Genomic DNA, 14,018 nt, shown 5'->3' with positions numbered 1-14,018 from the left:
GCGCACTCTTTGTTCCCTTCGAGCACACGCCTCAAAGCGCAGACGATCTGCGATTAGCCGGAGAGGCGAGCCTTAATGCCACGGCGCCTCAGAAAAGCCCGCGAGAGGCAATCGCGAGTGGGCGCTGAGCGGCCGACGCGCGCGTGCTTATCTTCAGCGCAGCGCGATCGTCACGGGAAGCTTCCGATGGCGGCAAGATGTTCGCGCGCTCTTCCTTGGCTTTGCCAGCAGCGCAACAAGCAGCCCCGCGACTCGGGACAAATGAGCCATTCTTGCTTAAAGGCTCGCACCCGAGCCCTCTCTCTCACGCTCTCCAAACCCCTCGGACATCATTCATAATCGGGCAAGAAGAAGCAAGCCGTTCCTTGCCTCCCCGCCGCCGTTCCAGCAGTGGCCTCTAACGAACTTCATCAGCGTTCATCGCCTTCGTTTCTCGCGCCCTTTCTTTTCTTTCGAAACAAACGCGCCGAGAGGAGGAATTGAACTGCGGTTATGGAGGAGCACGAGCTCGATATCAAGTGTTCCTTGCTCTTTTTCTTCCCTTCCAGATATTGAGTCATTTCTGAAGTTTCCTTAAAGCAAAGTAGGAAGCAGAGCATGGACGCTATTAGAGAAAGATGGTGAGCTCCTCCCCCCTCCTTCTTTTTGTTGAAGCTCTCGTCTTCCCTATAAGCAGCCCTCTCTTTATGTTTCCTTTCGATACTCAAGAGGTATGAACACGCACCGTTACAACACACACAGGTTTCTTTATAGTATGCGCTACCAAGCAGCAATAACGAGAGAGCGCGAACGCCCTCCCCCCTCTTCAAGCCCCATATGAAGAATAAAACCTTTCAGCAATGAAGAAATTTTAAAATAAAAAGACAAGAAAACAAACAGAAATAAGGCCGCGAGCCTGCTGCACAGTAGTCGTTCTTATCTCGAAATTTCAGCAGGTTTTCGGGAATTAAAGAGGCTCAAGTCATTTGTTAGCGGCTCCTCTGCGCGGAAGTGCGCACAGTTCGCCGAGTTTGGCCCGCTGATAAACGGGTCGGTTCCTGATGACCTCTCCATTAGCTGGCGCTCTCTAAAGACCCCGCCACCGCTTGAGAACCCTTTCGGTGCGTAGCACCGGCTGCTTGCACCCCCTCACCCCCTGCGAAGCTTCTCCTGTTCCTTTGTTTTTCCATTTTTTTAAAGATAGAGCTTATACTTCTATTTTGCTACCCTGTCCTGAAGCCTTTATTCAGCCTTACCTCTCGTGTTCATTTTCGCGTACATCTTATCCTTTCTTTATTTAATATTAGAACACCCGGATGGAAATTTCAACGCGTCGTTGAGTTGAAGGCAAAAAAAAAAATAATAATAATAAAAAATAAAATTGCAGCTTCAGATTTGCTTTCTTTTTTAAAACGTCAATCATCTCGGCGAGTGCATGTGCTTATCGCCTTTTACTTTCGGCTCCTCTTATTGCTCTAAGTTTGCAGACGTGTTATCGCCGCTGTAATTGATGCTTCAAGCTTGTGAAACCTTGTAATGTATCCTTATTGGCTCAGAAGCAAAACGCAGAGGAGATGCAGAAGCGTAGGAACAGGCGGTTCGCAAAACCGAAATTACGATATGATTCAATAATTGCTCCGCGGAGCGAAAAAAAAAAGACGCAATGGTATTTATTAAGCCACCTCTTCAACAAAGCTGTACTTACCACCGGCAAAGACTGTATATTTAGCAACAGAATATCAGCCAGCAAGGTTTGCCATTGATCGACTGAAATTAAATAGCAAGAAGGGGCCCCGCAATTTGACGCACAACGATTCCCTGCTATCCTCGATGACTTCAGAAGCTTTCGACAAGAGACGCGGTTGCATTCCCTTAAATTATTTTTTTTTATGGTTTACCCACCGCGGTGGACTAGTGGTTATGGTGCTCGACTGCTGACCCGAAAGTCGCGGGATCGAATCCCGGCCGCGGAGGCCTCATTTCGATGGAGACACAATGCTATAGAGGCCCGTGTGCTCAGATTAAGGTGCACGTTGAAGAACCCCGGTGGTCGAAATTTCTGGAGCCCTCCACAACGGCCTCTCTCATAATCATATCGTGGTTATTGGACGTAAAAGCCCAACAATTATAATAAATAAAAATTTGTTTGTTTCCTTGTTCTCATGTCCAGAATAAACGATACTCTGGGACGTGCAGATGTCTGGAATCAGCTGATGCGAGCTCGATATGTTTTAGAAGGCTGATGCCGCGTCACGTTTCCCTGTCAATCTTTTGCGTGACCGCACGTCTCAGCTAACATACGATGAAGAGCTCACCCCACCACATATTTTAGGTATACCACAGATGAAAAAAAAAAAAAAAAACATGTGCCGTCCTACATGCTATCAGAGTTTCTATACATACATGTCGCATGAATGTGCCCATAGACGAACTTCAGATGCGAATATTTGTCTGTGGACGCTCGAGGAACTCGATCCGCCGTTATACGAACCGATTCACAACAATCCGTTATTCATCACTTTCACAGCCCGCGCGCGCGCGCGTTATATTGGGAGGCAAGAATCTGCGTGTATCTAAAATTAGTTTCCATCGCATGAATATCACTAATGTTCGGTCAACTAAAACATTAGTTGTGCGCAGCAGCTCCAGTGCTTAAGCACAGCGCTGTACAAGTATGGACTCTGGATCATCCAAAGTAAGGTGGAAACAGAGAAGGCCATCTGTCGCCCTAGGGGTGATCCAATTATCCGCGCACGAGCTTCCGTTGAAGAATAATGACAACAATAACAAAAAATAAAACTTAAAAAACACGAAATATCCTACGAAGCCTCGTCCACGGCTGCTAACGCCGCTGTCGATGCACGCGCGCGCTCCGGCGTGTACGCTTGGCTGCACCACGAGATCGCGTCGAAAAGGCTGGTCGCTATCGCGAGCCGGCGCACGTGCCACGTTTCCGAGATCACCGTATAGCGCTCGCGGTCGTGCACTTGCGCCTGTGAACTCAGCCTTTGCCGTGCTAGAAAAAAAATACACGTAGGCAAAAACAATGTACTAAATAAAGTACAGGGACCAGTTGGACGGCAGCAGGGCGCTGATGACAGTTTTACACGCAGTTGGCGCATGCGCAACGTCCCAGCAACGTGGATAGCTAAAGGGCACTGTACTGCCTCAACTATACGGGCGCGGAAACAAACATATAGGGACGTTTCCTCACACCGAGGCTCCGACAAACCTCTCTTTTTGTTCGCTTTGCCTTCTCCCAATCATGAAAGAGCGATTAGTTCTGGGAGGGACCGGACAAATGCTCTGCGAAACTCTTCGCACGAAAAAATTCTGCTCCCGTTTTTCGCTTTCTTTTTTTTTTTTTTTTGTCGTCGCGCGGCGTTTTACGCTCCGCTAATCGACCAACGTCGGTGTCGCCCCTAGCCGCCGTTATCGCTGAACGAACCGCTTCTACGGAATATACATAAAAAAGGAAGGCATGACACCAAGAGATGCCACCGGCGATAGTGGCGCTGGATGGCGTCAGCAATGGAAGTTGTATGTACTACACGCGCGTTTTCGGACAACGAGCACGTTGACGCAGCCATTCCACCATGCGGGTCGTGTGATGATCGGCACGAGGGTCAGAGTGAAACGAGCATCGTGATGCGCATGTTCAATGCGAACGGCGCTCGCGCTAGAGCTCGTGTTATATCGCAACCGGTGCTATATGCGGCAGATATAGAATGTAGGACGTCGCAGAAACGTGCGAGTCCTACGTTCGAGGCACTTGCGGATAGGTCACTCCGCTCCGAGCCTTTCTTGTATCGCGCCTGTACGCTGAGGTGAAACTGACCAAGAAACTCGCTGTGCATGTGACACAAAGGCCGCCTCGAAATCAGTCAAGAGCACAGTCAACCTCGACACCGCTGCAGTCACTTTCTCTTCTCGAGGGCTAACATCGGAAAAGCAGTCACTATATAGACACAGTATATACGTTGTATACCTCTATCCTTTCCCAACCGCGCAGTGCGTCGCCGTTTCGGCTACATGTGGTTGACGCAGCGGCCGAAACACGCCATGCCACCACGAAGCGCGAGCGCGTGATTGCGAACTCGAGGGGAAAACATCAAAAGACGGCACGGCACACTGGCGATGCTAACCTTGCGGAAACGCTCGTTCGGAAGGAGCCTTCGTGACCCTTCGGAAGCGAGGCGCGAACCGTGCACGCAGGGTTCGGCGGCCGCCGCTCCTGTCTCCACGCACGGCTGGAGTGTAGGCCGCAGCCGCTGACTATTTTGGTGGCAATCGGCTCAAACTTCGCGGAATCGGAGTCAGCGGTCCCAAAAATGCGCCAGCGTGCACGCAGAAAAGGCTCAAATATTTACGTCTGGCGCGTGTTTTCTTACCAGGAACTCACGGGTAAACAGATTCCCGGCCCGTGGTTCTCAATGATGCGAACAAAGCGTTATAAGCCTTGCTGCTTTCGCTTGCGGTTCTCCTTCTTTTTTCGACCCCCCCCCCCCTCCTCACCGTCACCTCCCGCACGCACTCGTGTGCTTCGTTGTAGGGCGAGGGGCGCGTACATGCGTGCATATAGGAGAGTGGTCTTCGTGTTCTTCCCTAGTTTTGCTGCCTCGTGGGTTCAGTCACTGTATGCAAGCATGCAGAGCGACCAGCGCGAGCACACAACGTGGCTCTCTTATTTCTCAGCGCTTGGGCGTTGCGGACACGGTCGGAGAACGCTCGGCGCTGGGACAGCACAACGCGCCATGTCTTTTGTTTTTTTCCTGTCCATGCCTCTTCTTTTTCGGTGAGATATGCGCGCCGAGTCCGTGCGCAGGAAATGCAAACGATCGTGTTCGCAGAACGCGAGCCCCGAAAGGCATTGAACGTTTGGGAGCAGTTTGAACGCAGCTTGCCCGAACGGCTTTCGTTTCATGGAAGCTCCTGGCTGCACCGTCTCGTACCCACAGGGAGACAAGAAGGCGCCTTGCTTCCGTGTCCTTTCTGTTCGTATAAGCCTTGATGGAATAACTGGCTGCAGCGCGGATCATTCGTGACCGCGCGGGGCCGGAAAGCGGCATCGTGTGCTCTGTAGGCAAGCTGTATAATGACGCAATGTCATTTGCAACCAAGGCAGTGTGCGAGACTGCTTTGGCTCGTCATGACAGTACCTTTGTTAAATTCATTTAAATCACTTCGAGCTTCATTGTTTCGCTTCCATATGTGCAAGTTCATTGCTGCGGAACATTTACAAAGTGAAGCTTAAGTACCCGGCTCACCACCGGTAACATGAGAAGTGGCTCATACAAAGATATCTATCTATAAGCATACCTTCACGTTTGCGTATAGAAACCCGATTATTGCAAGGGTACAGCCGACGGGCAAATGCATGATTTGAGAACTGATGTGGCGCTGGAATAAATACCGAAAAGAAAAAAAATGGTCCGCGTTTGAAGAACAATTCTTGGAGGCAATGTTACGCTCTAATGCCGGCTTATGTACTCGACAACCATGCAGGTATTTCATATTGCGCAAACATTCTACAGTGGCGCGCGCCGCAAGTGGATCGTGGCATCAACGCTAAATTCGGAAGTTGTTTCTTGAATTTAACGTCCACACCACAGGCGTTCGCTGAATTTCAAGTAAGGAATGAACATCGAAAGGGCGTCATCGACAGCCGACAAAACGCAAGTTTCAGTGGACAGTCCCGCGTTAACGGGCTTCCCGACACCCCTCCCTCTTCTTCCTTTTTTTTTCTGGAAAACTAATTCGTTTCGGCCCTCTAATAACTAATTAACACATTGATCGAACGTGCCAAAGCTACAATTTCTATTCGTGGCGGCATCCCCTTAATCATCGTTGTTTTTGTAGACATGGCGACGCAGATTTGGCTCATTATAGAAAAAAACAGGAACGGAAGTCATATGTCGCTCCTATGAACTTAAACATCGCCACAAAAACATTAAGAGCGACTCCCCCAAGAAAATGCTTACAAAACCTGCCCCAGTGGAATAATTTATTATGATTATTTTTATGATTATTATTATTTCGAAATAAAATGCTGGACAAGATAGCTTGCTGCCAAAAGCTACATTACTTGCAGGGCCTCTGTCCGACTTATAAGCCCGAAGCCTCCTGTTTGTCATCGCCAGATGAGCAAGGGCCTATCTGCTATGAAGAAAATTTCACTTAAGTCGCGCTAGCTTCGAGTTCCTTGCTTTTGAAAACCCATTTACCGTTCGCACACCTGAGTTCCTTCTGAGCTAAGCTCGAACACGTGACATTACCGTACAGCGCATCGCAGCGAAATGTGTGTAGACATACGCTCATACATGGTCTCCCATATCCGGTGTGCAGTTAGTACATCGAAAAAAAAAATAAATGAAAGGTTTTGAAAGGGACGTCAAGTAGAGCGAGTTAGTAAAAAGTGGTGCCTCCAGCAGTCGTCATAAGTGCAGAGTCCCGCCACCTCCGGCAGCAGAGCAATGGTGCGCTGTGCAAGTATTACGCGCGCAAAAAGCAGCCGGTGAACGGAGGCGATTCCAGCACTCCATCCACACGAAAGACGAAGAGAGGAAGGAGGCGAGCGATACTTGACGCTTGTGGATCGCAAGTGCAACTCAGATGGACCGCTTTTCATTTCGAGAGATTGACTCGTTGCGCATTCTCTCTCTCTTCTTTTTTTTTTCAGCATTACATCGCTGCACGGTCTGCAACCGTTTGAGCAACAACACACCTGCTTAAATAGCTTGCTACATGCGTTAACTACAAACAGGAGGCGGTCTTCTGAGTTGCACTTCTCAAATGGTGAGGATAAACCAGAGAAAGGCAGATTGAAGCGAGGAGGAGCACACTCCTTCTCGCCTTTACCTGCCCTGGCTATTCGCGCAGGCTGTGATAAACCTGCGCGGAACTTACTCAGACTGCATCATTAAGCACGTCCCGAGACATCCTTAAATGCGCATTTTCTTCGTATGGGGACAGCGTAGCAAAGTCAAGAACTATGTAACTGCACTGCACGTGCAACAACGATCCATTTATTCGTGACTCATAAGACCTTACCTCACAACTTGCTATTTAATTATTCGTGTTTTTTTTTTTTTTACTATAAGAGCAACCTAGTCAACCTCTGCCTATTTTCTCTTTCTGCTATTACTCTTCAGTGAAACTCATAAAACAATGGCCAGTCAGCGAAGTTCGTTTTTTGTTTTTCCTTTTTAAGGCGCTCAGTCTATCGTACAGGATGACGTTTTGCCTTGAGGGGGATTCGTGTGCATAATGGTGCAGTCTTATGCTTGTAGCCTGAATCTTAATATCCTCTCCAGAAATTGGAAATCACTGGTAGGTTTGCTGACTCTGGACTAATTTCTGGTCGTTAAAATATATATTCAGGTTTTTCTTTTTGTGAGAAAGATTCAAGGCAAGCGCAGAAACTATTCATTCGACAAGTATCTCATTTCAGGCGTGAGCCTGAAATATATATATATATATATATATATATATATATATATATATATATATATATATATATATATATATATATATATATGTATATATATATATATATATATATATATATATATATATTTTTTTTTTCGTTTACGCCGTCCTCAAACCAACCAGTGATCCCCACTGACAGATCGAGTGAGTCGTCCGCGAAGGTGCACCCTGTACGCCCGCCGGCGTGGGCGTTCGACTGGGCCTCATAAAGCTTCATTGCAAGAAGCAGCGCAAAACAAAGGGGACGAGAAAGACAGAGCTCCAAGCCCACTCTTTCTTGTCCCGTTCGTTTGCGCCGTTTCTTGCAATGAAGCCGTCCCAACAAGCTCAAGTTCAAACGTTTTTAAAGGAGCCATGAAGGCTTCTCACTTACCGAGAGGCGGCGAGTAGACGGCGGTGGACTGCGAGTTGATGGTGGTCATCGCAACGTCGTATTCGGCCGGCTGCTTCTCCGCTGACGACACCACGGGGCTGAAGGCCTGCTCGAAGGCGCCGCCTTGCGATGGGGGCGCGGGTTGAGACGTCTGCGACGTCAGGTGATGGTACGGCGACCCGTTGCTCGTTGGCAGGTCCGCCATGCCGGCCTTCAGTTCGTCCTGCTTTGTCCACTTGGCCCACATCTGCGTGTCGACGGCCAAGTTGCGCGCCCTTGAACGAATGCTCATTGCAGGGGCCCGACCGTTTAAAACAAAAGGCGCGCAGCCAGATTTCACTGCCGCGGGATTTAACGGCGCCATGCTCCAAGGATAAAGAACACGTGTTATTCAGCCGAAATACACATGCACTGACTACGGCTCTGCGTCTGCTTGTCGACAAAAGAAGCACGGACTCGATTGTTTACAACAGGAACACGCGGGTTTACGTGAGATTGTAGGACTATACACTTTGCCTCATTGCGGATAACGCTGCGAGGCCCTTGCGCGTGAATGCAGTCAGTGAGGCACTCCGGTTCACTGCGAACGATTTACATAGTCAGACACTTATATCGCTTGCAGCCACGCTCAAAAGCATCGCAGACATTGGCGCTCGCTTCCGCGCAACCACCCGTGGCGTTCTCGTAACTGTACGGTACCAAGTGTGGTACCTAAAAACATCACGAAAGGGTACCCGCGAAATGCACTATACGTCATGCCCATCGCCGTGCACCGTGTCTTTCGTATATATATATATATATATCTGGGTGGTATGATTATGTGTCCTATTCGCTAACACATCCGTAACCGCGACTTGTAACATGAGACACTACGACCAGTGCAGGCGGGAAATATGGAGTGACCGTTCGAGGTCGCCCTCCCTTGGAAAGAAATTGCGGGCGCATATAGCATCGCTTACGTTCAACCGGCGCGACATCCCATTTTGTGATGACCTCAGACAGCGCTTCTGCTGAAAGAATTGCCATATAAAAAGCTTTGCAAAGCGCATATTCCACATACTTACAGTTTGCTAAATTAATTGAACCGCATACAGTCTCAGTTTTTAGTCACCACTACCGGTATACCCGAAGTAAACATGACTTAGGGGGCCGCTTAGAAACACTTGTTAATTCTCACGTGAATATTCCCTAATATGTACCGATATATAATTTTGTGTCTGTCTTCCTTGCGGCTCTTTCTCCTTTCCGAGCACAGTATACATTAAAGGTCTTCATTCTCCTACACCGCATCACATTTAGAGCAGCAGTCCATGTATATACAATTGAACTAATATGAAGTCATGAACATAGCGCTTCAAAAGGGCGTCACTTCTGCGTTTCTATACGCGGAGAAGACTATATGCCTCTGCAGACTATAAGCGGGCAACGGGCATCCACGGCCCATGGTTAGGGTTGCAGAATCGGACACAGCACTCACGTTGGGACTCAGGTTGGAGTAGATCTGCTCGCCGTTGTACTGCGCCCTGGAACGTTTAACTTCATCTTCGTGGATTCCGTGGTCACCGTTCATGTCTCGCGCCGAGTCGCCGTGCACTGCAAGACAGACATAAACGTTCTTACTGCGGCACAAGGTTCAACAGACGTAATATAGCCTAATGCAAGTTTTCATGCGGCATTCTTTTATGACTGCCTGGCTACGTTGTTTATTGTCGACGCATATCAGTATGGGACTTCTCAAATTTCAATCGAGCTGCACAAGGAGGGTCGAGCTCGAATTCAATGCGCTCGAGTGATTGCGAATTTTGAACTTATATGCGTGGCAAGTGTGCCTGAACACACAAATAAAATGCGAGTAAGAGAGACATGGTGGCGTTTGGAATTAAGACCAAGTAAACATTTGTTTTTCGTGGCTATTTGTAAGTTACCTAATTAATACACAAAATTTCTAATTTAGTGCCTAATGGCTTGGTTGTCCACTTGGGACAAGTGGTTTCACTCATAACTAACATTTAACACATAATTCAAAAGTAGAATTAAACGTAAAGTTATTCCTGTCCGTCACTACGTTCCACCTTTGAATACGCATTTATCGCTTAGGCTGCGTAAAGCAACCTATAATCTGCTCCTTTACAGAGCTCACGAGAAAAGTTTACTTGGAGCACCAAAAGAACAATATAATCCGTGTTCTTTCTTTTCTCTCTCTCTCTTTCTTTTTGATTCTACTCCCATCAGGGAAGAGGTTTTGACAAAAAGCAGCTGTCAGCCGAGAGCCGGTACCTCAATCACGCAATGGCGATAATGTTCGTGCAAAACTTTTCTTAGTCTTCCGACGCATGCGGTGAACACGTGTCTTTCTGAAGGGCGCAATAGAAAATCAGATTGTGGGAAGCGGGGGCATGTACGAGAGATACGGAAGGAGAACAGAAAAGCCAAGTGAGCGACTGCAGCGAAATGCTGGAAGAGTGCGCGGGGGAGCGAACAGAAAGAGAGATACGGTGCCGCTAATGCATCCAACTAAATGGTGCGCGATATCGGCGCCATTGCACATACACGGAAAGCGTGGCGCCACAAAATGATGCCTGCTGGGCCGCTGGCGCACACTTTAGTACGTCGCTTGCTCCACGCACGAACAAGTGGAGGTCGGCCGGAAACAAAAGAAGAGGGCCCAACGCGTGCATCTGCGCATGCGCATGCCTAATCAGCCCTCGAACAGGCGCCGCGTTTACGCAGGCAAACTGCACGCGGCCGAGCGCGCGCGCGCGCGCGAGTCGGGAAGTTGCGCCCCCTGGGAACTGGCGCCGGAACTATTGGCGGCCTCTGATAAGCACCGCGACCCGCTCTGGCCTTCAGTCTTTCTCCTCCAAACGCAAGGGGCCTTTCTCTGCGCCCACCTCTTCCATCTTTCTTTTGTCTTCTTTTACTACCAAGCATTTGTCTCCCTTTTACGCGCTAACCGAAGGCTTTTATTTCGCCTCGTTTCCTTTCTCCCCGTTTTTTTTTTTTTACCAGTTTCTCCTCCGTTGGAAGACCTAGTTTCTCTAGTTCGTGCCCACCGTGTAGCCTCTCGTCTTGCTATCGTTCCTCTTCTTCATCCACCCGCTCCTTGCAGCGCACCCGTGTTCTTATTTGGTCGCTGCCACCCGGGGGTTTTGATTGCACGTCGTATAAGGCGACGCTGTTTTAAATCACTATAGATGACGTTCCTGCCGCGCGACTTCCAAAAAGTGAGCCGGAGTGCGCGCGCAGGCCTGGTTTTGTCTCGGATTCATCGTGCGCGAATGCTCGAACGATCCGGCCAGCAACATTTACAACGAAATACCAAAAAGGGGAACAAAAAACAGCTACATATACAAGGAACTTTTTTTTACGAAGCTTTTGTGAAGCTTCCTATTCTGTCTTCACCTCTAGCCACTCTCACCGCAGCCCTCGAAGTCGCGCACGCTTTTTTTTTTTTCTCTCTCTCATTTCACATCATTGGACGGATCCCTTCTCTGCGGTCCTGTTTCTCAAATCCGCCTCTCAGGTATTTTTTTCTTTTACTACCCCCATTGTTATCATTACAATCATTTATTCGGCCCGCGCCGTCGTACCCTGGGGAACGTCATTTCATTCCTGCGGCGCACGAAATGCCGATCGAGGTGCCGTAGTGCGGGCGCCGAAGCCGCTGAAGCGCGGCGCAGTAAAAGCCCGCGCTGCGGCATTCATATCGTGCGCAGCGCGCCAAAACCTAGATGAAGAGCGATCGACGTGCCAACGGCAGCCGCGGATACCGGCGCTCTTGCTTTGCGACTTTACTTCTCGTTCCATCCCCTATTCTGTGCGAATGCCAGAGCGTTTTGATTCGAAATGGAATTGGAGAGGAAAGTTCTTTGCGGCGTGTGAGGACCCCTGCGTTTCCTGTTACTTCGGAGAAGCTGCTTTTCCCCCCAGCGTGCTATACCTAGTTTTGTATCCTCCTATAACAGTGCACTGGCACGAGAAATTTACGCGCGCCGCAGTCAAGCAAATACGGATCTCATATGGCTTTTACAATCGCGGTGCGCGTGAAAGTTATATAGTTTGGTCTCTTCGTCATTGCTTGGTGGGGTAAGCAACATGCTCGCCGTATAACCTTTGAACACCTGCATGCCGTATAGTTTTCTTTCGCGTTTTCTATTTATTTCTTGCGCGGAGGGGACAGTCGAAAGATATTCAACGGGCTATCTCCCTTTGCTTGCGAATCGCCTGGAGGTAAACCAGCGCTAAACAAAGGCGCTCCGGTGATACTTTATTCATTTTATGACTGTCGAAGCCCCTCCATGGCATAAATTTGTATATCTCATTTAATGCAAAACGCATCGGCACTTTGTGCTCTCGATATCCACTGAATCGCTAGTTCCTTCGGCAATTTCCGTCAAGTCCGACGTCGCCGGCCAAAAGTCACTATCGACGCTTACGTCGCGACCCTTCGAAACAGAAAGAAGAGAGCGAGATACTTTCGCTACACTTTCCTCGGCGGCACTTTCCTATCACTAGCAGCAGCTACAGCTTGCTCGACCTGCGTGCGCATGCCTGGTGAGTCTGAGAGCGCCTCGCCGACGAGTCCTTGAAGAAGACGAGCGCGATCCCCCTTCGGTACAGCCTGATGTCTCGCAAATAGCAGCTGCGCGCGAGCGAGCGCACGGGGCACAAAGCGGCCGCGTTGTCGCATGCACGCAAACTCTGGCCGCCGCCTCCAAGCAAGGCGGAGAGGGAGCTGTTTTAGTCGCACGCGGTTTGTGGAAGAGCGTGCTCCCACTGATGCACAGTTGGGGAGAAGGAGCGCGACTGAGCCTGTGTGTACGAGCCGCAGCTTCGCGTGGCAGAAGGGGGGGGGGGGACGTTAATTCCAAGCCGAGACCTCGGATGAACACCTTCGAGGAAGGGGCTCCCACCAGGAGTGGCGCCCCAAAGGGACGACGAAGAAGGATCGGAGAGGCATCTTTGCCGCACACTTCGCAGGGTACTTCTTGTTGTTTAGCTCTCGTATGTCCTGTGCTTGAAGTCACCCGAAGCCACCGCGAACAGGCAAAAGAAAAAATGAACTCGTTTCCTTCAGTGCTTGCTTCTGAGTGAACTGAGAGACGCAACAATGCTCAACTCTCCCCCTTTAGAAACAATGTACAACACTTACAACTTGCGGCGCGTGTTGCGAGCTTCGCAAGGTTCCTACTTGAACGCCTGAATAGAACGTAGTGCTGGAGATACGCATGCTCTCGGTGCTCGCGCTTTTCATCGACAGACCTATTGCACACCGCGCGTAAAAACGCAAGTTTGTACATTTACATGCCGCCTTCGTTCTATCATATCGGCCAGCTGTGAAGACGACGGCGTGTGCTGAGGGGCGCCTGCCACGTCGTGCGCCATGACGCAGTCATTCCTCCCATCGCGCGGACCACGTGCTGAGGGCGAGCAAGGTTCGGGGTCGGCCGAATGTTGGCGCGATTGCTCGTGGTGTTGTGAATACTCCGGAGCAGGTCGCTTCATTCAAGAGCGGGACAGAAGGCGACGGGGGCAACGCCTCACCGGTTTTCTCCCACGGCCAGGCCGATACGCAAGGAGGGGACGCGGTGCGGCCCGCCAAAAGCGTGACGGCAGCCATACAGTGCAGCGCACGCAGGTTTGATCGCACGCGCAACGTGAACCTTGGGGCATAACGGCAGGGCGAACGCGGCAGCCATGCAGACGCGGCGCGCGTGAGCCTTATCACCCCGCTATGACGCGACCCGCCGCTTCGAATTGGGCCAATTTCGCGCCTGTCTGAGCACGCCGGACGAGCGGCCATCGTTCTTCGCGGCATTTCCCTTCTCCCGGGGCTTCTACGGCCACGCATTGTTACTCTTCGATGATTAGCGGAGCCCTGCGTCGGTGAGCGGGTAAGATGCTGACTAATGTGAACGCTATAGCTATATAGCCTAAAGCCTTTATAGTGTGATATACTGGCCATGCAGCCCTTCGTGCGTCAAGTGACCCTGCATTCATTTATTATTTCTGAAAAGGAAAGCAACAGTTTTAGCAGGACTATAGTTCATCCATGTGAACGGCTTGTGAAATGCACACAAGTAATGACTGTCTTGAAGGTAATTCTTCAGCACAGATATCCAGATCGCGTCCCGGGGAAACGCTTTTAAGCGTAAGTAGGCGTGTGCGAGGCCTTGCT

At 49.8% G+C, this 14,018-nt stretch overlaps 1 protein-coding gene across 17 annotated transcripts in view; it reads right to left on the bottom strand.

The window, feature by feature from the left end:
- The window catches only part of LOC119397558 (paired box protein Pax-5), a 364,233-nt gene that overhangs the window by 23,658 nt on the left and 326,557 nt on the right, over window positions 1-14,018 (bottom strand). For all 17 annotated transcript variants that reach the window (XM_049416377.1, XM_049416338.1, XM_049416341.1 and 14 more), the window contains 2 exons: window positions 9,318-9,433; window positions 7,841-8,087 (listed from right to left, as the gene is read on the bottom strand). In XM_049416377.1, the coding sequence (XP_049272334.1) occupies window positions 7,841-8,087; window positions 9,318-9,433 (363 nt within the window). The remainder of the gene's footprint in view (window positions 1-7,840; window positions 8,088-9,317; window positions 9,434-14,018) is intronic.

Source organism: Rhipicephalus sanguineus, chromosome 1 (genome assembly GCF_013339695.2).
Source record: "Rhipicephalus sanguineus isolate Rsan-2018 chromosome 1, BIME_Rsan_1.4, whole genome shotgun sequence".
Taxonomy (NCBI): domain Eukaryota; kingdom Metazoa; phylum Arthropoda; class Arachnida; order Ixodida; family Ixodidae; genus Rhipicephalus; species Rhipicephalus sanguineus.
Note: the sequence above shows the minus strand (reverse complement) of the source record. Positions and strands in the feature narration are given on the sequence as shown.